This window comes from Mercenaria mercenaria, chromosome 10 (genome assembly GCF_021730395.1).
Source record: "Mercenaria mercenaria strain notata chromosome 10, MADL_Memer_1, whole genome shotgun sequence".
Classification (NCBI taxonomy): Eukaryota; Metazoa; Mollusca; class Bivalvia; order Venerida; family Veneridae; genus Mercenaria; species Mercenaria mercenaria.
In genome coordinates, this window is record NC_069370.1 from 34,327,063 (window position 1) to 34,352,407 (window position 25,345).

General features: G+C 35.1%; 1 protein-coding gene across 1 annotated transcript in view; it reads right to left on the bottom strand.

The window, feature by feature from the left end:
- LOC123559421 (protein OS-9-like) overlaps positions 1 to 25,345 on the bottom strand; it is an 89,980-nt gene that overhangs the window by 14,297 nt on the left and 50,338 nt on the right. Inside the window, exon 13 of the mRNA XM_053552711.1 lies at positions 20,472 to 20,594. Coding sequence (XP_053408686.1) covers positions 20,472 to 20,594 — 123 coding nt within the window. The remainder of the gene's footprint in view (positions 1 to 20,471; positions 20,595 to 25,345) is intronic.

Here is a 25,345-nt window from a genome sequence, read left to right on the forward strand (position 1 = left end):
GATTTCAAAGGATCGGAAAATATAACAACTCTGAATCCAGGTATGGTAAATCTTTTTTTCCAACCAAGATTACACAACTATCTGGGTATCCAAAAATGAAAAGCTTGTACCCCTCCTCTTTTACAAAACCCCCCCCCAAAAAACCCATAATCGAGTATTTAAGTACTTATACTTAACAAAAAAAGACAACGACTTGTGTGATAAAAATCAGCTTAATTTGGTCAATTTAACATCAAGAATGCTTGTGACAGTTTTCCATGCTACACAACGGAAATTACAGGTTTCGAATTCTAACATCATCCTTCTCATGGTTACTCGCCCTATTATAGTACGATCCATCCGAATTCACGCTGGCAATTACAACATGCAATTTTGTTACGCAGTAATGCAGATTTCTTTACGATAAGAGAAGATACTGACAAATAAAATATTTTAATTTACTTTAATATGTTAGATTATATCTAAATTTATTTTGCTTCTCATTTGAAAATACGCTGATCGTACAAATGATAAGAAGATAAAAATGCAACATTTTACGTCGATCGCTAAATTTACTTGTTCAACGATTCAATCAAATTTGTAAATTTTCATAAATAATTTAAATACATCTTTTTGATTGACGTTAGGAATAGTTTCTTAAAATTATAATGCATTATGAAAATGTATGCACTGCATATTAAAATGATTACCCGATACTTTATTGCATACGAAAGTGAAAGGTCGCATACTAAAATTCATCCCTTAATACATAATGCACATGTGACTCATTTTCTCCTCACTTTTATCCTTTCCTACAAAGCACTGACATGCATATTATTCTTCTAACGCTGCACATAATTATTATGAATAACCACTTTAAAAAGGTGTTAAAATGGGTTTTCATAAATATTCAAAGTAAATCAATGGATTTTTTGTTACGTTCTGAATTGTTAATGAGTTTTGAATCTATACAAGCTGTTTCAGACCTGCATAACAATTATACGAAAACAATCGCGCTTGTGTACTGTATTATACTTCCCAAGCTCATGTTTTCCATGAAAAACATATTAATGATGTTAATGTAAACATTACATCATAAGTAAAATCCATATCATTCCCTTGTAAGTGAAGCATTTCACATGGCCTAAAATAGTTTTCCAAGTTCACATCGCTCTAAACGATTTTCTTTTCTGGCAAGTTAAACTTATTATATGGCTGGAAATGGATGTCTGGCATTTTTAGTTACAAATTTCAAATGGCCCTTAATCATTTTCTGGCAAGTTACATATTTTACATGGCCCTAAATGATTTTCTAGCATTCCCAGACGAAGTGATGACCATGGCTGACCATGGTCACCACGGTTTTTGATGGCTGACCATGTTTTAACCATGGTCTATCATGGCCAACTTTTTTCAACCATGGTTGACCATGGACTACCATGACCATGTTAGTAATTTTCACAGTTATCAAGTTTTACAATGCATCAAAGACGCCCTGACTGCATTTTGGCTCCAAAAGTTTTCCAAGTTAGGGAATAGTTTTCCTGCACTTATAGACAGATTCAAAGGTAAACTTTCATAGTCTGACTATACTTTGTTGTCATCTTAGCAATTTCATAACAAATAAATGACTGACTTGCAAAAATAAATATAGACTGCAGTTGTCATGTATTTTCACGACCCTTTCAAATTCATATTTATACACTTTCTGATGGTCAGTAATCACCAAGGTCAACCATGGTTGACTGTGGTCCATAACCATGGTCGACTATGGTTTTTGACCATGGTCTGATACAATGTTTTATGACTGTGGTGCCAATTACCACAGCCATGGTCAACCATGGTAAACCATTGTCCCATGGCCATCATCATCACTACCATGGTAAACCATGAATTACCATGGTAATAAACCATCAATTTCGACTGGGTTAGATGCAGATTTTACATGGCTGGAAATGGTAGTCTGGCAAGTTGAATATTTTACATGGCCCTAAATGGTTTTCTGGCAAGTTACACATTTTACATGGCTGCAATGGTATTTTTGGCATGCTACAAATTTTACATGGTTGCAAATGGTATTCTGGCAAGTTACCCTATTTTACATGGCCCTAAATGATTTTCTGTCAAGTTACACATTTTACACGGCTAGAGATGATATTTTGGCATGCTACAAATTTTACATGGTTGCAAATGGTATTCTGGCATTTTACCTATTTTACATGGCCCTAAATGATTTTCTGTCAAGTTCAAGTTACACATTTTACACAGCTAGAAATGATATTTTGGCATGCTACAAATTTTACATAGTTGCAAATGGTATTCTGGCAAGTTACCAATTTTACATGGCCCTAAATGATTTTCTATCAAGTGACACATATTACATGGCTAGAAATGGTATTTTGGCAAGGTATGCATTTTACATGACCCTAAATGATTTTCTTGTAAGTTACACAATTTATATGGTTGTACATGGTATTCTCACAAGTTACAAATTTCACATGGCTGCAGATGTTTTTCTGGCCAGTTACATATTAACGTGGATGTAAATGGTTTTCTGTCAAGTTATAAATTCAAATAACTGTCTAGCTTTGTCTAAAAACATATCAATATTACCTGGTTCTAAATGGTTTGCTCACAAGTAACAATTTTACATGGGTCTGGTCCTAACAAACTGTAGTGCAACTTCTGTGGAGCAACACCACGGCCACGGGTAGATGATTGTAAAAGATGTTGTAGCATCAGAGAGGTTAATGCACTTAGAAAAGAATCATACTTTCTTTGATCAACCATATATTGAACAATTAAGTCATGTGCAATTATATTAATCCAAAAGTATGACATATTCAAGTGAAAACATTCGCAATGTTCACAGAATTCTTCTGCGAACAAGAGCTGTCAGAAGGCAACATCGCTAGACTATTCAACAGCCTTGTCAACTGAATGAATACAGAAGTCAAAAGAGAGGGCAAAATTTTGTAAAAATGCAAAACAGAGTCATCGAACCTACGCCATGTAAGTCAGTTTATCACAGTAAATAAGTGTGTGAAGTTTCAATCCAATCCCACAAGTGGTTCCTGAGATACCGGCTTACATACAAAAATTTAACCAAACTGGGACGTTGATGCATCGGTGTTCTATAGCTCTACCTATGCTTAGAAAAAAAGGTTTTCTGAAATTTTTCTGGCAGCAACTATACTGGTTGCAATGTTGGAAGTTTGGCTAATTTCCACTTTGTTTGACAAATAATTTTTTTTTGCAAAATCAAATTAAATGGCTTTCATGAGCAATAAAAGTTTTGCTTGTAATACAAAAAGCACAGATAACAAATAAACTGCCCTATTTCTTGCATTATATCCATTAATTTCTGTATGGAACAAAACATGAAAAACAGACTGTCAAAAAAAAAAAACATCCCCAAAAACATATTATGTTCAACTTCGTTCCTCAATCTTTTGAAAAGCCCTTTAAAGTAAATTTATAAGTAATCATATAATTATGCATACCAGCCTTTAATTCCCAATTAATTTAACAAGCTGTTAAAAAATAGTTCTTTTCAGCGAGTAATTCATTCTTTGCGTGCAATGTTAGATAAGATATAGAAAATGTCCATATATTATCGATACGGACTGCTTATAAACTATAATTATGCCTTTTTCTTACTAAAATTATTTATAATTGCTGGCACACCCTAACTTAATCTGGTATTTACTTATTAATTCAGAATTGCAATTCCAAATTAAAATTTTGATGAAAAAATAACAATTTTAAAGAACTGGTATAAATGGCCCTAAAGTACCTAAGGAGCAGAAAGGTATAAAAGATCCAATGAACCCAAAGAATAAAAAAAGTCAGACACTACTGTCAAGCAAAATGTCTCTAGTATATTATTATTTTCAAACAATCTATTCATTGCTTAACATATTTATAAGATTAATATCTCTGACGTACTTTTATTAATTCTATTACCTTATTAAAAAAAATGTTGATAATTTCTATCAAACAAAACGCAAAAATATTATTCTTTAGCATGACCTTGTGAACACTTTGACATGTAGGTTGGTCAGACATTTGGAAGTTAATTTTTTTGACATTTTGTAAACATTGCCTGTTTTGCATCATAAACCAGGATCAAGGAGGGAAAAACATTATAATTAGGCAGCTAATACAGGGTCATTTTTTTATGTAAACAAAAACACTACTTGAAATTTTAAATTACAAAGTTTCTGTTTCATTTCTGCAGAAATATATACATCTTGCCAACAGAATACAGGAATATTTTTGTGATATGCAGAAAGAAAATGTTGGCACAAGTAAATGTTATTCAAACAGGAAGAAGATGCAGGCACTGGACAAAATTTACCACACACAATCAGGAAACAAGAGGGCCATGAAGGCCCTGTATCGCTCACCTGACCTACTGACCTGAAGATCATCAAAATTAACATTCTTACCAAGTTTCATTAAGATATGGTCATAAATGTGGTCTCTACAGTGTTAACTAGCTTTTCCTTTGATTTGACCCGTTGACCTAGTTTTTGACCCCACATGACCCAGATTCGAATTTGACCTAAAGATCATCAAGATTCAGGGTTCTAGCCAGGCTATTATCGCCTGTCGCGTGCGACATGCCTTCAAGCTGCGAGATGTATATTCGACATCCCTTATTTCCCCCGTCATCCCTTAATTGCCAAAGTGACATGTCTTAAACGCATTCCAATAAACACCTCGATTAATCCGATAGTGTATTCGAAGGTTTACCACGTGCTCACCCGATAGTTCAGGTAAAGCGATGTCAGTTAAGATATACGATAAACCAATGACAGCTTCCTATGTAGAAACGTGTGACGTAAATTTCATCGTAGCTCCGCCTTTAAATCCTTTGACAGACGGTATCTTGTGATGTGTACATGAAAGTGTTTTAAGATCTTTTATGTAATCAGAAATAATGACAGATGGCTTTCAACAATTATTGTCCGAATGTTTTTCGCCAAGGAAAGACAATGGAAGGTACTAAGTCAAAAATTGTGCAACACGTTAAAATGATTTAGAACAATTCTCGGCATAATATCAATGTTTTTCACATGTATGAATTGTCTTTTCTCGGGCGGAATATCGAAAAGACAATGCCAGAATTGATGTTTCCTGTCGTCACTTTCAAAATAGAACTTGTAGAGAAAAGTTTGAAATATTGTGGATTTATTACTTAATCATTGATGATGCCTGGAAATAAACGTAAATGAGAGAGTGGACATTTTAAATATGAACTGTTTCAAGAAGGAGAACAGTGTTAGTTACTCATATAACTAGGACAGTGAGATGTGAAAGCGAAATGAATCTGTGATGACATTCTTCCTGACCAGGTACACCTGAGAAAACGGTCACAAATTCAGAATCCCACCAGCACGCCGGATGGCCAAAGGAAATTAGGCACTGATCCAAATGGAAACAAGCGTTTCCTGGATGACAGTCTCAAGAATGGTAATTTAAACATTTTTAGTAATCCCAAAAATACTGAACAGTCTATTGAATGTATCATATCATATGTAGATCTATCAAGCGATCTGTGAACATATTTAAAAAAAGTGCAAACTATCAACAGTTACTGTTAAACAAATTATAAGAAGACCACATTTTATTTTTCAAATCTGATTCCTTTGGGGGGAAAAATATTGGACATGCATACTTAGAAAATAGGGAGGAAGAGTTGATGACTAACTAGAAATTAAGTTGTCATGGCTTTACACACAGGGCTGTGTTTTATGTGTTTGTGTCTTTTTTTACATATAAGTTCTTGAAATTCATTAAAAAAAACCATTTAGATCTCTTATCGTAGCAGTGATGGATCCCTTTGGCTATGCAAAAAACAAAATTTAAATTCTTTACTTCAGGCCAAGGTGTGTTGTGTTCAGTATGTGTAAAGCACCAGAGAAGACCAAAGAAGTGTGTTCCTGATAGAGCCATGTGAGACATTCCATGTACTTCAATAAGGCGAACATCTTTCGTAAATCATAAGGACTCGGACTCAGACAAGAAAGCAGTGGTATTTGACGTTGCAGAAGCAAAAACATTTGGTGGGATCGAGACTTGTTTTGTGAGGGAAGAAAACATGTGAACCGTGAGGCAATGACAGCATGTATGACACTGCTTTACTTTGCGTGTAAGGAGGAAATTCCCCACACCACCAGTAAAATAAATAGTGAACATTTTCAGAAACTTAAAATGGATAAGTTTACATTGTCATTCAGCAAATAAACTCCAGAGGAATTTTTTATGACACATTATCTCTATTTGTTCTTGTTGAGCATGTAAATGATGCTTATTAAACATTGAAAACAACACGTGTGTTTTTCACTCTGAAATGCACCAGAATGCACCAAAATGAGTTGTAGTAATACAAAATTTTCTGGGGGTGACCCCCATACCCCCCTCTCCCCAGCAGGAGGGGGTACCCCTCCCACATCCACCCCTTTGTCATCTACGCTCTGTTAAAAAATACCCTTCAGCAACATGCCTTCAGGAAATCCTGGCTAGAACTCTGAGATTAACATTCTAAGTTTCATGAAAGATACAGTCATAAATGTGGCCTCTAGAGTGTTAACAAGCTTTTCCTTTGATCTGACCTAGTGACCTAGTTTTTGAACCCACCTGACCCAGATTTGAACTTGACCTATAGATCATCAAGATCAACATTCTGACCAAGTTTCATTAAGATATGGTCATAAATGTGGCCTCTACAGTGTTAACTAGCTTTTCCTTTGATTTGACCTGGTGACCTAGTTTTTGATCCTACATGACCCAGATTCAAACTGGACCTTGAGACCATCAAGATTAACATTCTGACCAAGATTCATGAAGATACAGTCATAAATGTCATTGAGGGTAACATTCTTACCAAGTTTCATTAAGATTGGGCAAAATTGTGACCACTAGAGTGTTAACAAGCTTTTTCTTTGATTTGACCTGGTGACCTAGTTTTTGAACCGAGATGACCCAATATCGAACTCATCCAAGATTTTATTCAGAGTAACATTCTGATCAAGTTTCATTAAGATTGGACCTAAATTGTGACCTCTAGAGTGTTAACAAGCTTTTCCTTTGATTTGACCTGGTGTCCTAGTTTTTGACCCCAGATGACCCAATATCGAACTCGTCCAAGATTTTATTGAGGGTAACATTCTGACCATTCAGGCCTCGACCTTAACTTTTTTCAGCAGTTGCCAGCAGGTCCACCAACTGCTAAAATCTAGTAGACCTGCTCAGACTTTAGTGGACCTCCAATTCTATCGCATAAATTGTGATGTTGTAGACATAAGAACTTCATATGACTCAAAGAAACGGGACTTATTTCTAAAATAATTTAAAATGGAAGACAGTAGCAATCTTAATCCGAAAAATAAATATTTGAAGTGCCAAAATATGGACATAGTAATCATCACCTTGTGTGTGTGTGTGTGTGTTTCGGGTTTAAACGTCTTTTTCAACAATTTTCAGTCATATAAAAATGACAGTGTCTACTTGTAGCAGTGAGCACAATGCCAAACTTTATAGTGCTGCCTCACTGGAATATCACGCCGTAGACATGCATGATACCCCACCCAGTCACATTATACTGACACCGGGCTGACCAGTCCTAGCACTATCCCCTTAATGCTGAGCGCCAAGCGAGGAAGCTGCTAGTACCATTTTTACGTCTTTGGTAAGATCGCGGCCGTGGATCGAACCCAAACCTCCCGCACTCGAAGCGAATCATCATCCTCCCGACCTGTGTTGAAAGTGAAAAAAAATCATCAACAATTATCGGTAATAATTCTGATGAATAAACTAAGTAATTGGCCTTGTTTTCATCATCAATTAACACCCCCTCAAACAGCTAAAAGAAGTGTGTCGGTTATTGTGGCATCTGAAGTGGAGATCAAAGTGTATAGTTTCCCGAGATGTCATGGCATTACGTCAAATTTTCGCGCCATGTGACACATCACTGTCTGATCGTACTTTCTCGATTCCTTTAAACTCTTGAGAAGAAATCAGTAAAAAAGTTTTTTCTTTAATTTTTTTAAAGCGAATGTGCAATATCCCGTATAAACTGACATGTAAATGTGTCAAACCGTGAACGATGATAGTGGATGTCCTACCTCTGTGACCTATTTGCCCTCAAGAAATTTACATTATTGTTTGAGAAGAATATCTAACAAAGTATTGTGTCAAAAATACATGTAAAAGAATCATTTAAAACTTACTAAAACCCGCAACGACATCATACTGCTTATTTCAAAACCACATTTCTATTTACGTTCATGAGGTCACGTAACCTATTCTGCCGCCTAACAGAAATCTGTTTGCCAAAAATCGATTTACTCCATGTATTTAAATTGCTGCCGCTTTTTCATATATTTAAGATTTTTTAATTGTGTTTTTTGTACTTTCTGGTCAAAAGTCTGAATTTTATTACTATAGTATGTACGTTTATTTACTTTAAGAAAGAATATAAATAATCAAGATGCGCTGTTGGAAATTTTACAAAACATTATATGAAAATTTGATCGTTTTTAAAGAATTTGCCTACAATCCTGTCGATATCTTATTAAATGTGTTATAGAATTCAAAACTGTTTTAGTTCTCAAGCGGTGTTGAAAATTTGAAGTGATTATATTAAAAAAATGAATGCACTATGCGCGTTTTTTGTGTCAAAAGTAACCGCGATGTAAATTAGATATAACGATAGGGCGCACGTGCTAGGGGAATGGAAAATTACCAGCATGATGTTTTGATATTTTTAGAATGCGCGGGTAAATTCCAGTCAATCCAGGTAATTTTGCTGATGTAATTTCTCAATTTGGTAAAGTTACCACGTAAAAACCACTCGCCCGATCGGTGGAGTAGTCCATTCGTGTTATCCTGACGCTTATAACTGTAGAATGCCGTACTTAAGGCAAAATTAACTTTCGTTTTGTGAATTCGCCGATATGGGTACGATTGTTCCCCCTATTTTTCACTTTTAAGGGTTTTATTTTATTTGCAGACCGTGACTGAAAATTGGTTGACCGTCGGTCTACCCAACTTTTGATAGTTAGTGGACCTGCCGATATTTTGGTTGCGTCGGTCCAACGGTCCACCGCTAAGGTCGAGGCCTGCCATTAAGATTGGGCCAAAGTTGTGACCTCTAGAGTGTTAACAGTCAAATTGTTGACGACGGACGACTGACGACGGACGATGGACACAGGGTGATCACAAAAGCTCACCTTTGAGCACTTCAGGTGAGCTAAAAAGGGTACTGGATATCTAATTTTACAAGAAAAAAGAGAAAACAGGGCTGGTTTTAATGTCACACCAACACGATTATTGGTCATATGGCGACTTTCCAGCTTTTGATAGTGCAAGACCTAGGGTGCCTCTCTGGACAATATTGCAGGCATGGTTGGGCGCTTGGGTAGAACCACCGACCTTCCGTAATCCATCTTGATGACTTACTTCCTCACATAGAAGAAAATACTTACTTTACATAATTTTTTTATGCAGAAAATATAATGATAAAATGTCCTAAAATTGATAGAAAATGTGGCAACAGATAAATATTTGGGACTCCCAGTTAATTCCCATAGTATGGACAGAAAAATAGGACAAAAATAGACACTGGGTTTCTACATATATAGAAAATGCGGCATCAGATAAGTATTAGAGATTACTTGTAAATTCTCATGACATGGATAGAAAATAGGACAAAAATAAGCACTGGGTCAACTGTACAACATACTGATAACTAAATTCGATTAGAATGGTAACAAAAATGGGGTAAAAGATAGAAAATGGGTTACTAGATACTGATATTGCAGAACCAAATACTTTATACCCTTAAAATCGAACACAAATGGGGCTTCAAATAGCAAATGAGATATCAGATATCAAATTCCATAAACCCCCGACCCCCTCCCCACGGATAGAAAATTAGCTGAAAGACAGGAAATGGAGTTGATGATAGAGAATAGGGTAAAGAATCAAAACTGGTGTAGCAGACCATCATTCTAATATGATAGAAAATAACAAAAGAAAAAACCTTGTGAAGGGAGAGAAATTGTATCAGATTAAATTCTGAGTATTAGAAAAAACTGGGACATTACATAGAAATTTGGAATATAAAACATGAAACTCCCTGAAAATGGGTGACTGTCTAATCACTTTAATTATATTTTTTTTAAAAATTTAACTTTCAATCAGGTCTGGCTTGACTGCATGATTGCTGCATACAATACAATTTTTGTGGCTGTCAGCAGATATAGTTTCCTATCAAATTTCTTTAATTCAGAAGGTCACAGACAACTAATTTTGCAAATGACTTAATGAATGACCTTTTCATAACCCCAGATATCAGTAACATAAATCATTCCTATGAAGCCATTCACAAATTATTTTCTTTTTAATGGAGCAAGAAAGATGCATTAATGGCTTTTAGAAATTGTGAAAAGGTTTCGAAAATAGCACTGTTACAAATGCAATCATCGTTTTTGAAATCATTTTTGTCTTTCACGTTTCACTTGGCCTAAATAACAAAAGTATAATAACAATGTCGATAATAACATTATTACTCTATGTCACAACTCTAAATTACGTTTAAATGAGAGGAAATTAGTGTTAACAATAATCGAAAAAGAACAGGTTTTTTACGCTCAACTGTGCATGTAATGTACATGTACTCATTTTAATACAAGTCGGTTAGTTGGGTGAAAAAAAATTAAGAAATATTTGATGATTTCTGAAAGGAGAAGAAATCGGGTGTGCGCCAAGTGGTATTACATATGAGCCATGCCATGAGAAAACCAACATAGTGGCTTTGCGACCAGCATGGATCCAGACCAGCCTGCGCATTCGCGCAGTCTGGTCAGGATCCATGCTGTTCTCTAATAGTTTCTCTAATTGCAATAGGCTTTGAAAGCGACCAGCATGGATCCTGACCAGACTGCGCGGATGTGCAGGCTGGTCTGGATCCATGCTGGTCGTAAAGCCACTATGTTGGTTTTCTCATGGCGCAGCTCATATATTGTTTCTTTCAATAGGAACAGATACCATGGAGTTATATTAATCATAATCAATTTTACATCTACCAGCTGTACTGGAATAATTAGTATTCATATTTTACATTTGTGAAAAGTGTACTTATAAAGATTTTTACATGAAAGATGTTTAAATTGCATGTACTTTGCTATTTCCTATCTTGAAAACAGCTGCAATGTATCAATATGAAAAATACAGCTTACAACATACAAAATAACCTTTCAAATAAATCAAAATTAAATACAACTGCAGCCATTCACTGAACTAAGTCACCTTTAAAATGTTGTTTTTTTTCTGTACTGCGTGGCCCTTTAATATTTTCTGAACCCTTTCAAATATGTTGATTGCAAATAAGGCCTGACAATTATTAGGTGTGGTACATAGGCCTGTTTCACAAAGCCCAATTAGGAAAAAGTAAGAACTTAGGTATCTGAAAATCATTTTAAATAAATTCATTTTAACCATAAACACTTAATAAACATGTATTGTGGTTGTGTAATCATTTTGAATTAAGGACTTCTTCTTCAAAGAACATTGAACAGCTTTCAAGATACGCCTTATGACAGACAGATGGACGGACAGACAGACAGACCAATGAGCATTTGTGACTCCAATGTCGTCTCCTTTTACTGTGTATTGGGTGCTGATTTGGAAAATTCTACCCATCATCATCCCATTTTTACAATACCTTTGTTGAGTCAACACCTCTTTACAAAGATTCTTAGAAAATCGGCCTCTCCCCAATACTGTACAGCTATTAAAAAAAGATGAAATTTATTTATAATTTTTTTTACGTATGAAGTTATTTATAGAACAGCAGATTTTATCATTATGAGAAGCAATTAAAGATTACAAAGCAGAATTACCTTTTGATTAAAGCAGACTCCCAAACTCAAACAAGTTAAGCTGAAGCATACATATTTTCTCACGAAATATGCAATAAAATTAGCCAAAAAGAGCTCTCAAGATAATCTGCCGAAATGAAAACAAAGGAAAAGATAATCTGGCAATTTTCTACTAATTTTCTTTTATTTATAATTACAGCTTGAAAATTTCCTTGAAGGCAAGTCTTGCACTTTTGATCTATCTGTTCTGCTGATTTTGTGAATTAACCAGTCACTTGGATTTAGTAGCCAGTCAGCTTACTTCCCAAACTGACATCCTGCTATTACTTCCACCTCATTTAAACAGCCACCTGTCGCAAGCAGCCACATTGTGTCACTCCACTGGCTGACAGCTTAATACAGGTTTGACTGTATATACTTTGTAACCATTTTAATCATGGTTGTACTTATCCTTTACCCTGCTAAATTTCTAAAATGGCCTGACCAATCATTCAATTTGGGCAGTACCACTTATTATTTAAAAAGAATGTTCACTGAAAATTTACTGACTGAAAAAGCGAACAGTGCAGACCATGATCAGCCTGCACATCTGTGCAGGCTGATCTTGGTCTACACTGGTCGCAAAGGCAGAATCACTTGCTGCCAGCAGGCTAAAGATTAATAACTATCAAGCTTATAGGATTTCTTTCAAACTTCTGTCAAAGGTTTGTAGTTATAACAGCATTACACATTGTCAACATTCCGAGAAAGTTTCATGGAAATCTGCAAACTTAAATAAACTAAAACAAAACTAGAATATACTTACATTTTCGAAATGTAAAATTACAAAGTAATTACAAATTACTAATAAATGAGAATCTCGTACAGACAGTACACAGAATCAGAAACATCCTCGCCAGAGTACACTACTTGGGAGTAACTAATTAATTTGCTTTAAATAAAACATGAAAGGGTGGATATAACAGAATCTGCTTCTGAGATTTGTAAGGAAAATCTAGGCAATTTGTTGATTCTGCAGTTACGTTGATATCTTGTTGTCATAAAAAAAAATAAACCATACTTATCATAAACATTATGGGTAATTAACTGTCAGAAGTAAAAAGGAAATGAAGTGTGCTCACTTGAAAGTCCTATAAACCTTGATTTTTTTTATCAAAGACAAAGGTAATAATTGTCTAAGTGGAAAACACACTGCAGATCACACTGTGCCAGTTGAAAACATGCTATTTTATAAACAAAATGGCAGTAATGGCCCAGGATCACTCACTTGACTAATTTGTAACAACTTAGTTAGACATTCCTCAAAGAGAAACATTTCTGCCAAGTAACTACGAAATCAAGCAAGCAATTACTGACAAAAACCCCTTTTAATAACATACATATATATGTATATAGAAAAGTGGCCCTGCCCTGTGAAATAGTGTATTAAAAGCTGTTTCTGACAAGAAAATCTTAGAAATTTCTACTTTATACATAAACACAAAAGTGACCATGCCCTCTGGCAGCCTTGTTTTCATGAATCGAAAAAATAACTAAACATTATTGGTAGAGGACCCGAGAAATATTTGTGTGAATTTACTTCAGTACTGGTACTGGTCCAATTATGAAGAAAGAGAATCTGCTGCTGTTTTTTTTTATTTTTCTATTTATAGCTCTGGCAGTCATGTTATTTTCCGAATCAAACTAACTTGAATAGCGATAAAAGAAGGTCTTCTGAGGAACACTTCTGTAAAATTATTCCAAAGTAGGACCAATGGCTTTGGGGAAGATGTCATTTTAGATTTTTTTCGCTTTTAACTCTGGTGGCCCCTATGTGCAACAAAAAGGAACTGTTTGCAAAATTTTGGAAGAGGACCATCCAAAAAATGTCAAGGCTAAGTTTAATCAACTTCAACAAAATGGTTTCTGAACAGACATCACGTGAAGATGAAACCGGATGGCAGATGGATGAAGGGCAGTGAATGGTCAGAATAAATTACGTTAGCCCAATAAACAACTCTTGAGTAAAAAAAAATTGGAAACATGAAACTATTTTGGCACTGTGAACAGAAAACACAGGCATAACTGATTCTTCAGTAAACTTCTAAAACTATTCAAACCTAGAATTACTCGGCTTTAATATTATTGTGGTGCTGGCATAAGTAGACTTATGTTCAAGAGCCAGAAGTGATTCATTCATAGAATTATTCGGCAATGCTTTTGTGATTAACCTTTACCTTGCTAAATTTTCAAATTTTGTCCATCGTTCAATTTGGCCAGCACCACTTATTATTCAAAGGGGTGTTCACTGAAAATTTACTGACTGAATAGCTAACAGTGCAGACCAGTCTGCATGGACGTGCAGGTTGATCTTGGTCTGCTCTGGTTGCAAAGGCAAAATCACTTGCCGCCAGCAGGCTAAAGGTTAATAAATATTATTACTGATATTTGGAGTGTAATGCCAAATAAAATGCACTTAATGGTAGGATTTTAATCTAAATATGATATTCTATAAGATAATATAATATTCAGTGGCAGATTCTGCATCACTGCAACATTAATTAAATAGCAAATCTTATAATTATCAGAAAACATCTCTACATAATATATATCTGCAAGATTTATTATAAGGTACTGTGTGGGGATTCAGTAGATGGGGTTATAATTAAAAATTAATAAATATTACAACTCCAATTTGTGATAATACATAAATAATCCTTCAGATAATTATCACTCATGGGGACTTTGATCTCTAATTAAACCCATAAAAGATAAAGAACAACATGAAAAGGGGAGATGCATTTCTCATAGATATGAATCATGACATACTGCATTGAAAGCTTGTGTGTACATGAGACAGGATCCGAAGACATTTCAACAGGGGTGGTCTAAATCTCACCTTGGTTTAAACAGTATTCATTTTATTATAATCAAAGGGTTATTATACAATCCCAATTTATGGTAATGTATAAATAATCATACTGTATATAGTGTAAAACCATTATGATTATCAATAAGGGATTAAATTTTTAACCAATTTCTTGTTAATTAAAGTGCCACATTTACACTTTTTACGCATTTTTTCTCTCTCAAAAATAGATAAATTGTGAGTACTTGGAACATGACCAGTGTTACAAACATATTGACATAATCCTAAACCTTATCATGCTGGACACGACAGATTCTGCCTTTGCAACCAGTGTAGATCTTGATCAGCCTGCGCACTGTTCACCATTTAGTCAGTATCTTTTTGGTAAGCATCTCTTCTAACAGTCAATGGTACTGTCCAAATTGGAAGATGGACAAGTTCATTATAGGAATTTAGCAGGGTATGGGCTAATAAATTACCAAAAATAGTTTGCGGAAAGGAGTAAACTGCTGCAAGGCTTTAATTTGAAATAATGGAGAAAATCAACATTCTTCTTGCTTTTTTTACATTGCAGAAGTTATTTACCCCATCTGACATGCACAACAGACGCATATTTGTGAACTATTAAGTGTTGTCGTGCAGGAAAAAGCATCAGTATGTAAATACAAGTCTGACAGGTGTTATGCTGAGACACAAACCTAACAATAATTAGAATGTCAATTAAATGTCTATTTATTATTCCACGGAGCATGTAAGAGGTGGCATGTAAAATGGCTTCCAAGGATAATGTGTGCAATACCGCACGTATTTCATCCAAGAAGCAAGCTCTGGTCAGACATCTACTTTACAATAGCTATATCAGGCTGGCAGGACCCTGCTTGTAATGAAGTATATCAGATATGAAAAAAAACAACTTCTTGGTGCAAACAAACATTACACCATTTACTATACAGTCTACCTGGAACTACTCTTTACAAGGTATCAATTTCTTTATTAACAAACTGGCCTGTGCCATTCTTCATTATAAAGAATCAGGTTACACCTGAAGTATTGGATACACAATTTCAAATCACTTCAACAACTGAATGCACTGCCTTATATCACACAAAAACTACTGAAGAAACTGTTTTGTGCCACTTCAACTACCAAATACACTGTTTGGTGCCACTCGCACCACTGAATCACACATTTCGTATGACTGAAACTACTGAATACACTTCGAGACAGTACTAAATACACTGTTTGGTGCCACTCATACTAATGAATATATTGTTTAGTAAAATTCAATTTAATGAATACACCATTTTGTTCTATTTAAACCAAAGAATACACTGAGTTTGGTGCCGCTCAAATTACTGAATTTACTGTCTGTTGCCATATAAACAACTGAATACACTACCAGGGACCACTCAAACAACTGAATACACTGGTTGATGCCACTCAATCTAGTGAATACACTACTAATATCATTCAAAGCACTGAATACACACTCAAACCCATGAACACGCTGCCTGGTACCTATGAAACTAATGAAAACACTGTCTGGTACATCACCTTGTATCAAACTAACTAGTTCCACTCATTTTATGAAACATGCATTTTGGTAGGGCTCAAAATGCTGAAAATATACAAAAATTGCCTGGTATCTCAGTAGATCATATGATTAAAGGGGAACAACTCTAATTTTAATAGAGTATTAGTTCTCATGATTACATTTCCTTGATTTTCTACCAGAGTACAACTGTCATGATATTGCTAATAAAAGAATGATGCAAAATGCTGGAGGAAAAAACAAATATGCAAATAAATATATGTATATTGTATATTATTACATACTCATTTCTATTCCCCGTTAAGTTACACTGGTACCGGAAATGTCAATATTTTTCCATACACTGACGCCTGAATTTCATATCGGGTGCAGGGCGTAATTCAGTCTTTGTCGTTGCACCATTTTTTCTATTTAGTTCAGTATTGCCAATCCTATTCAGGCTACTGAACAAATTTATTATATTTATACGTGTAGATGTGTATGTAATAAAAAGGTTATTATCTTTGCATCGGGAAATATGCACTCGTTCTTCAGTGGAAGTATATTGCGCTCCTAAAGTCGCGCAATATTTCCCAATACAAAGCTAATAACCTATCAAAATTATTTTGATTATTTTTGGCAATATTTTACAGAGATTTTTTAAATTTGTACGATTTCACGAAAATGTGATTGTATTCATTGTCTTTCTCTTACCTCCCTTTAATATGTCATACCTTAAAATGAAATTTAACAGTGTGTAATGGTATAGGATCTGAAATACACACCAACATAGCATTTAGCATATTCTGTATGTAGTAGCAGCATTCAATGTTTCTCTGTGCTTTTTACCTAATCTTAACAGCTTACTTTCAGTAGCAAAAAATGTCTGTAATATTTCACATTCCAGTACCGTAGCCAGATGCAGAGTAGCGGGGTCCGAGGGTATCCTCTCCAGGAAAATTATTCACTTTAATGTGATCAGTCATTGTATTTTCGTTGGCATTTGTACTGAAACGTTGTCGGCTATTGTGGCAATATATCTGTTTGTGAAGCTTATCTTTTCAAACGATGAGAAGTATAATTATGTACTGACCTATCAGAAGTCAACATTTTATACAAAACTGAGATCTACTGTTAAGAGATATTTTTGCATTTTTCTGCTTTGGAAATTTCAACCGAGGCAGCTGCCTCATTGTGCTCCAATGTGGTTACAGGCCTACAATTAATGGCAAACAGTGGCAGAAAATAATTAACAACGATCTCTAGAAGCAGCACTAACAGGAAACAATGCAACAACAACCTTAAAGTAAGTATCTTTTGAGAGTAACAGAAATTATCTTCACACAAATTTTAAGTAGTAAGTTAACAGTATGAAAACAAAATTTTATCATATTTTGAATCTAAATAATAATTGGACAGGAAATTATCTAACTAAAAAATATTTAGTGCTCACATTTACATTTCATTCTGAGGTTAGGAATGCTGCATTTACATTTAGCCACGATGTTCATGATTTGAGAAAAGCATAGTGAATGTGGGGGGGGGGGTCGTGGGATCGAATCATGGTGATCTTAAGGCAACTTGGTGGAATTGTGATGATCGTGACAAAATTTTTGAGTCAAATTTTTTTCCACGATTATCCCGATTTATCGTTAAATCTTGAGAAAGTGTGATAGAACGTGGAAATCACAGTAGAGCATAGTACAGTTTAACAGACCTTAACGTAGTGCATCAGACCTTGATGATCTATCGTAGGGGATTTTGGTGAACTAGGAAACATGATTCCTTAAGTTCCACTACGATTCCACTACGTTTCTCTCACGCTCTATCACTCTCTACTACCATTCATCAAGACATATTGTGAAGTATTTGTAATTCCATCACACTGCGGCATGTTCTGTTAGGATCATCCCAATTGGCTCCCATGCTCTGTGACGCTTTGTGACATTACTATAAGGACCGGTGCGGTTTCCACATTGTGGCTCCATGGTCTGCAAGATTGTGGCGTTTTCGACACTCTACAACGGTGCCAGCCAAGAAGACAGAAATGTTCTGCCAGGAATGACAAGGTTGTCTCACCTCCCAAACCACTGCCAGCAGCTAAAGAAGCTCCAACAGAAGTCCATGTGGAGCCAGTGGAAAGAGAACCTACCGCATCACCAGTGGCCAGATGTCTGAGGGTGACGGCCAGCTTCAATTCAGGTGATAGGAGTTCTTGTCTGGTACTTTGCCTCTCTATGCTTGGTGTTGTTCTTTCCAGGATCTCATCAAACAGATCTGGAGGCATCCTTACAGAGTTGACGTAGGAGCCAACATCTTCACGCCTTAGTTCTCTGTTGGGAAGTTGACAGTAATATCCCAATCTGTGCCTTTGGTTTACACTTAACCATGGTCTCACTAAGCAGGGCCTAGGCCTTCTATTTCTTCTTCTCCTTCCTCTCTCTTCTATCCTGCCCTGTTCCGTCCCTTTCTGCTGCTGCCATCGAGTAACTATAGGCATACATGAAAATTGCCAATTCAGCATCTTCTTCATCTCTTGGATGCATAGCTCGTTCCTCTTTGGAATCTCTGGAGAGAATGAGAGGATGACCCATGCCTCCTATTTATACTCCAATCGTGCTCAAAACATGACAATCTTGATCAAATCGAGAACATAAATCGTAGGACAGCTTTACAGAACTTGATAACATGAGGGATCTAAACAGAACGTGACAAAATGTGATAACATATTGTGGTAATCATAAGAGAACTTGAGAAAACGTGATGAAAATTGTGGCAGATCTTGACCAGAATTGTGTTGGTTTCGTAACATAATGCTACAGGTAGTAACAAAACGTAGAGAGCGTAAGCAATCATAGGAAAGTGAAGTAATACAAAATTCATGCAATAAATTGTGTAGCTTTGCACTTTTTTGAAATCGTGGACATCGTGGCTAAGTGTAAACGCAGCATAAATTATCAGTGTTTTTCAAATATTACTGCTATCCGTTTCAGAATTGGCGCAACACTGAAATACGCGTATGAATACAAAATGATAAAACAAGGGTTTCATCATTGAGTGAATGATTCTGCTAAACCAACCACATTACTTGAATTAACAAATACTGGAATTATTGAAAAATAAATGTCTCTAACTGACCAACTGAAAAGCATTGAATGTTATTCTTAAATTGTAAGAAAAAAGCACAACATATACCAGGAGAAATACCTTTAATTGAATTTATGGACTTCCTTACTTAAGAGGTGAAACAAAAGTAACAGTATCTTTAACTGGAGGCATCAACTTCCTCTCTTATCTTAAGTTGGGAAAACATCACTGGTAGTCTTATCTGTACCTTCAGCTGGAGCTATGGATATCATCATTTTTTAAGTAATGGAAATAACACTGAGTGTATCTGAATCTTTAACTGGATGAAAGGACTTCCTCACTTACCTTTAACAGGAGAACATCACTAAGTCTAGAATGTGTAGTCTAGAATGTGTATCTTTAGATGGAGGTTTAATTCTAACCTATTTTCTTGAAGGACGGTTTTCATCACTTACCTTTAGCAGGGGAAACAGCTGTGTGTGTATCTGAATCTTTAACTGGAGGTATAGATTTTATCACTTACCTTTAGCAGGGGAAACAGCTGTGTGTGTATCTGAATCTTTAACTGGAGGTATAGATTTCATCACTTACCTTTAGCAGTGGAAACAGCTGTGTGTGTATCTGAATCTTTAACTGGAGGTATAGATTTCATCACTTACCTTTAGCAGTGGAAACAGCTGTGTGTGTATCTGAATCTTTAACTGGAGGTATAGATTTCATCACTTACCTTTAGCAGGGGAAACAGCTGTGCGTGTATCTGAATCTTTAACTGGAGGTATAGATTTCATCACTTACCTTTAGCAGGGGAAACAGCTGTGCGTGTATCTGAATCTTTAACTGGAGGTATAGATTTCATCACTTACCTTTAGCAGGGGAAACAGCTGTGCGTGTATCTGAATCTTTAACTGGAGGTATAGATTTCATCACTTACCTTTAGCAGGGGAAACAGCTGTGCGTGTATCTGAATCTTTAACTGGAGGTATAGATTTCATCACTTACCTTTAGCAGGGGAAACAGCTGTGCGTGTATCTGAATCTTTAACTGGAGGTATAGATTTCATCACTTACCTTTAGCAGGGGAAACAGCTGTGCGTGTATCTGAATCTTTAACTGGAGGTATAGATTTCATCACTTACCTTTAGCAGGGGAAACAGCTGTGTGTGTATCTGAATCTTTAACTGGAGGTATAGATTTCACATCTTTTTCTTCACTATCATATTCTGCAAACTGTTCCAACTCTTTGTCAACCGCTTTTATTTCTGAAAACATTGAAAAACTCATCTGTACAACTTTCTGGACAAAAATATCACAGACAAGAGCTGTTGGTAAGACACCAAATGCTCGACTACTTGAACTGTTGTCCCAAAAGGAGGAATATTACCCTGAATGTCAAAATATCTATATAGTTTCAATCCATTATCTGCATTACTTTTGGAGATAGTAACTCACGTGCAAAACTTTAACCAGAAGATTTTAAGTTCAAAAAGGGACATAATTTTGCAAAATGCTGGTCAGAATTATGGGACTTGATGCTATGACCTAGTTTTATAAACCTGAGGAAACATGTGAAGTTTCAATTCAATATTTGCATAAGTTTTTGAGATAAGTAACTAGAATGCAAAACTTGAACCACGATTTTTTACGTTCAAAAGTGGGCATAATTTGGCCAAAATGTCAGAGTTATGGGACTTGATGCTATCACCTTGACTATAACCCCGAAGACACATGTTAAGTTTCAATTCAATACCTGCATTCGTTTTGGAGATAGTAACTTGCATGCAAAAATTTAACCAGCATTTTCTAAGTCCAAAAGGGGGCATAATTTGGCCAAAGTACATGTCAGAGTTATGGAACTTGACTAAGTGAGGTTGATTTTTGACCTAGAAAAAGAAAAAAGTAAATTTCAAAGCTATATGCCTTTAAATGACAGCTGTATGGACTTCCATGCAAAACTTTAACCAAGGTGTGACGCTGACACTGACACTGACACAAGGGTGAGTAGAATAGCTCAGACTATTCGTTGAAAATACACATTTTGAAATGCTCTGTGAAAAACATTTTATTAGTCTAGACAGCCAATCAAAGTGTCTCAAGTACCTTGATGAACTGAAAGAAGACACTGCACAAATGGACATCATTTCTACTTATTTAGCTAAGTAATGATTTAACCTTTAGCCTGCTGACGGCAAGTGATTCTGCCTTTGCGGCCAGTGCAGACCAGGATCTTCAGTAAATTTTCTGTGAACGCCCTTCAAATGATAAATGGTACTGCCCAAATTGAATGAGAGACAGTCCATTTCAGAAAGTTAGCAGGGTAAAGGTTAAAGGACCATGCCTGCCTCTCATCAACAAAATAAATGTGGAACACAATGTATATATTCTTTGAAACCAACTAAAATACTGCTTAGTATTATGAGCTGTACTATTACTTGAAGATGATCAATAACAGCTTAGAGGGAAAAGTAATGTTGTTAAGGTGGAATGCACCTAATTTGAAGTTGTTGGGTTCCGTTTCAACATTTTGTATAATATAAAATTCAGCATATTTCTCATTGAATGCGTATTTTACTTTTTTTATATTTCTGTAACTTTTTTCTCTCTCAGCTAATCTATACTTGTTGACTGAACAGAATGATTTACGAAAACAGTCTGATGGACATGAAATCATGGTTCATCAAAAATGGACGTCAATGGTCGTGTTTGAAGGTTTGTAGAGAAAAAAGTAAAATTAGCATTATATGAGGAATATGTGGAATTTTATATTAAACAATATTTCGAAATGGAACCCAACAACTTCAAATTAGGCACATTCCACCTTAAATGTCTTGTTAAATTATTTAAAGCAGGGAAATAATTTTCAAAATTGGTTTAAAAATGCAATATTCAATATTAAGTCAAAAGGCAGCTTTTTTGTTTCTATGACAACATAAAACAAAATGGCAGATTCAATCTATTTTAAGATATTTATCTATCTTTCCTTAATCCTGAAAATAAAATTTCTCTACTTTAACCAATAAGTATGAAAGAAACTATGCTTTACAGTTTAAACTAAAAACTTATAGAAATCAATCCATTTAAAAGGGTAACTGCTAAATACTGTGAAATCATTAATATTCGTGGGGGACTAATTCTTCGTGGATTTCGTGGTTGAGTCAATCCACAAAATTTAATCCCAACGAACAAGTAAAATTTCCATTCATTTTATGTTCAAAAGTTGAAATCCACGAATTCATATCGCCAGGAAATTGCCGTTTTGACCAAAACCACGAAATTTCATGCCCACGAACTTTAATGATTTTACAGTAAATAACTCCACATGTAAATGATGTTAAAATGCTGCCTTCATGGTTTGCTATTTTCTTAAATTTCAACCTGCCATTTTTGTTTCAATAGTAGTCTGATTTCAATTTTTCTGCAGCATGACTATGGCTTACATCTAAAATGAACTTATTACCAGACATTCCTCACCAATTAAAAGTATAGCTGGGCATTCTTTATTCAGTCTGTTTAAAAGTAAGTCAAATACAAATAAAACAAGAGCTGTCGGAGGACAGCAACGCTCGACTATTCAACAGCCTTGTCAATTGAATGAATACAAAAGTTGAAAAAGGGGCATAATTTTGTAAAATGCAAAGTAGAGGTATTGAACCTCTGTACTGCATGTCATATCATGACAGTGAACAAGTGTGTGAAGTTTCAATCCTTTCCAATTTGTGGATACTGAGATACCAGCTTACATACAAAAACTTAACAAAAAACTGCTAAGTCAAAGGGGCATAATTTTGTAAAAATGCCAAGTAGAGTTATGGGACCTTCACAGTGCATGTTAGATCATGACAGTGAACAAGTGTGTGAAGTTTCAATCCATTCTAATTAGTGGATACTGAGATATCAGATTACATACAAAAATTTAACCAAAAACTGCTAAGTCGAAAAAGGGGCATAATTTTGAAAAAAAAAGAGAGTAGAGTTATGGGACTTGCTTAGTGCATGTCAGATCATGATAGTGAACAAGTATGTGAAGTTTCAATCCATTCCCATTAGTAAGTACTGAGATACCAGCTTACATACAAAACCTTAACCAAAAATTTTTAAGTCGAAAAAGGGGCATAATTTTGTAAAAAAGCAAAATAGAGTTATGGAACCTGTGCAATGTAGATCAGTTCATCACAGTGAATAAGTGTGTGAAGTTTCAATCCATTCCCATAAGTGGTTACTGAGTTACCAGCTTACATACAAAACCTTAACCAAAAATTTCTAAGTCGAAAAAGGGGCATAATTTTGTAAAAAAGCAAAATAGAGTTATGGAACCTGTGCAATGTAAGTCAGTTTGTCACAGTGAATAAGTGTGTGAAGTTTCAATCCATTCCCACAAGTGGTTACTGAGATACCAGCTTACATACAAAACCTTAACCAAAATCGGGACGCGGACGCAGACGCCGACGCCGACGCATGGGCGAGTGCAATAGCTCACTATTCTATGAATAGTCGAGCTAAAAAACTGCAGAAGTGTGAAGAGTGGAACACAGAAACATAATCATGCAAAATCATTCATACTGTAAATGATCCATAAGGCCTAAAAAAAAATTCTTTGTTTCCGGTAACATGCTCAAAAAAATTAGGGTAGGTAGGTCGGAAATTTTTTTTGGGGGGAATTTTTTTTTATCAAGGGAGACTTTTAGGAAATTATTTTTTTGTCAAAAAATGATTACAAATAAGGGGGTTATGCCTTTAGAGCATCAGTAAGTTGATTTCTAACATCACTGGCCATGTTTAAAGCATAAAAAGTGCAGTTTTGCATCTTTTTGTTAAAAAGTTGAAAAAAATATTCTCCAAGGCCATAAAAACATTTAGGGTCGGGCCAAAAATTTAGGGTAGGTCGGGATACCGGAAACAAACCGGAAACAAACAATTTTTTTTTTACGCCCAACATGTGCTCCGTTGCACTATATGAAATAAAAACTGAAAGACATTAATCATGCCATATTTCAATCAATTATTATCAGTATGAAATGTCATGGAGTTTTGAAAAAATGTAACTAAAAAAATATAATTGCCAATAAGCATTTTATGACACAATGTTATTCAGAAATGAAGTGGATTCAATAATCTCCTACAAATGAGATATTAATTGGATCCTGCTAGGATTTCGTGCTTGATACTGATGAAAATATAATCTAAAGCAAAACATTGCTGGAAATTCAGCAACTGTATGAGAATTAATATGAGATATTAAAGGTGGTCAGTCACATTTCAGCAACATTTTATGGCATTTTTAACTTTTTTTGATATTCTGTTTAAATATCAATTTAAGAAACAAAAAGACCCATTACACAGTGTTAGATCCCTATTATAAATGTATACTTTATTAATTTTTATAAATGTTTTAAATTACATCTGCCCCCTTTAAATAAAACTATCCAAAAAAGCTGAGTATTTCTTTTTATTTCAATACAATTTCTAGTTATACATTTAAATTTGATAGATATCAATAAGAGCCAAAAGGAAAGTTTTACAACTGTGTCAAGGTTCTAAATTTATCTATTTCCAATCTATGTTGATTGTACACAAAGATAGGCAAAGGGAGGTAACTACAATTTTTCAAACTTGATTACAATTATATATACATTTGAAACTCGATATCTCAAACTCATTTATCTGAAAACTGCGGCTATCTCAAACATGTTTTATAATCCAGTTCGAAAAACACGAGCACAAAATATCATTTTAAGTCGAATATCGGTTATCTCGAATAAAATGACTCAATCTCTTGGAATTCGAGAGATCGAGTTTCAATTGTAGTTGTTAATGCAAATCTTTAACAAATATAATACAACAGGTCTTATATTTATGTTAGTGTGTAGGCAAAGTATGTTTATCAAATTTATATTTATGCTTATGTAACTCTTTTTTGGTTGGAAAACCAGGATAGGAAAATCAAACTTTAAAAACACCACCAGTGAAAATTTCCTGACTGATCTGATGTTTAAGTTTCAATCAAGTTAACTGC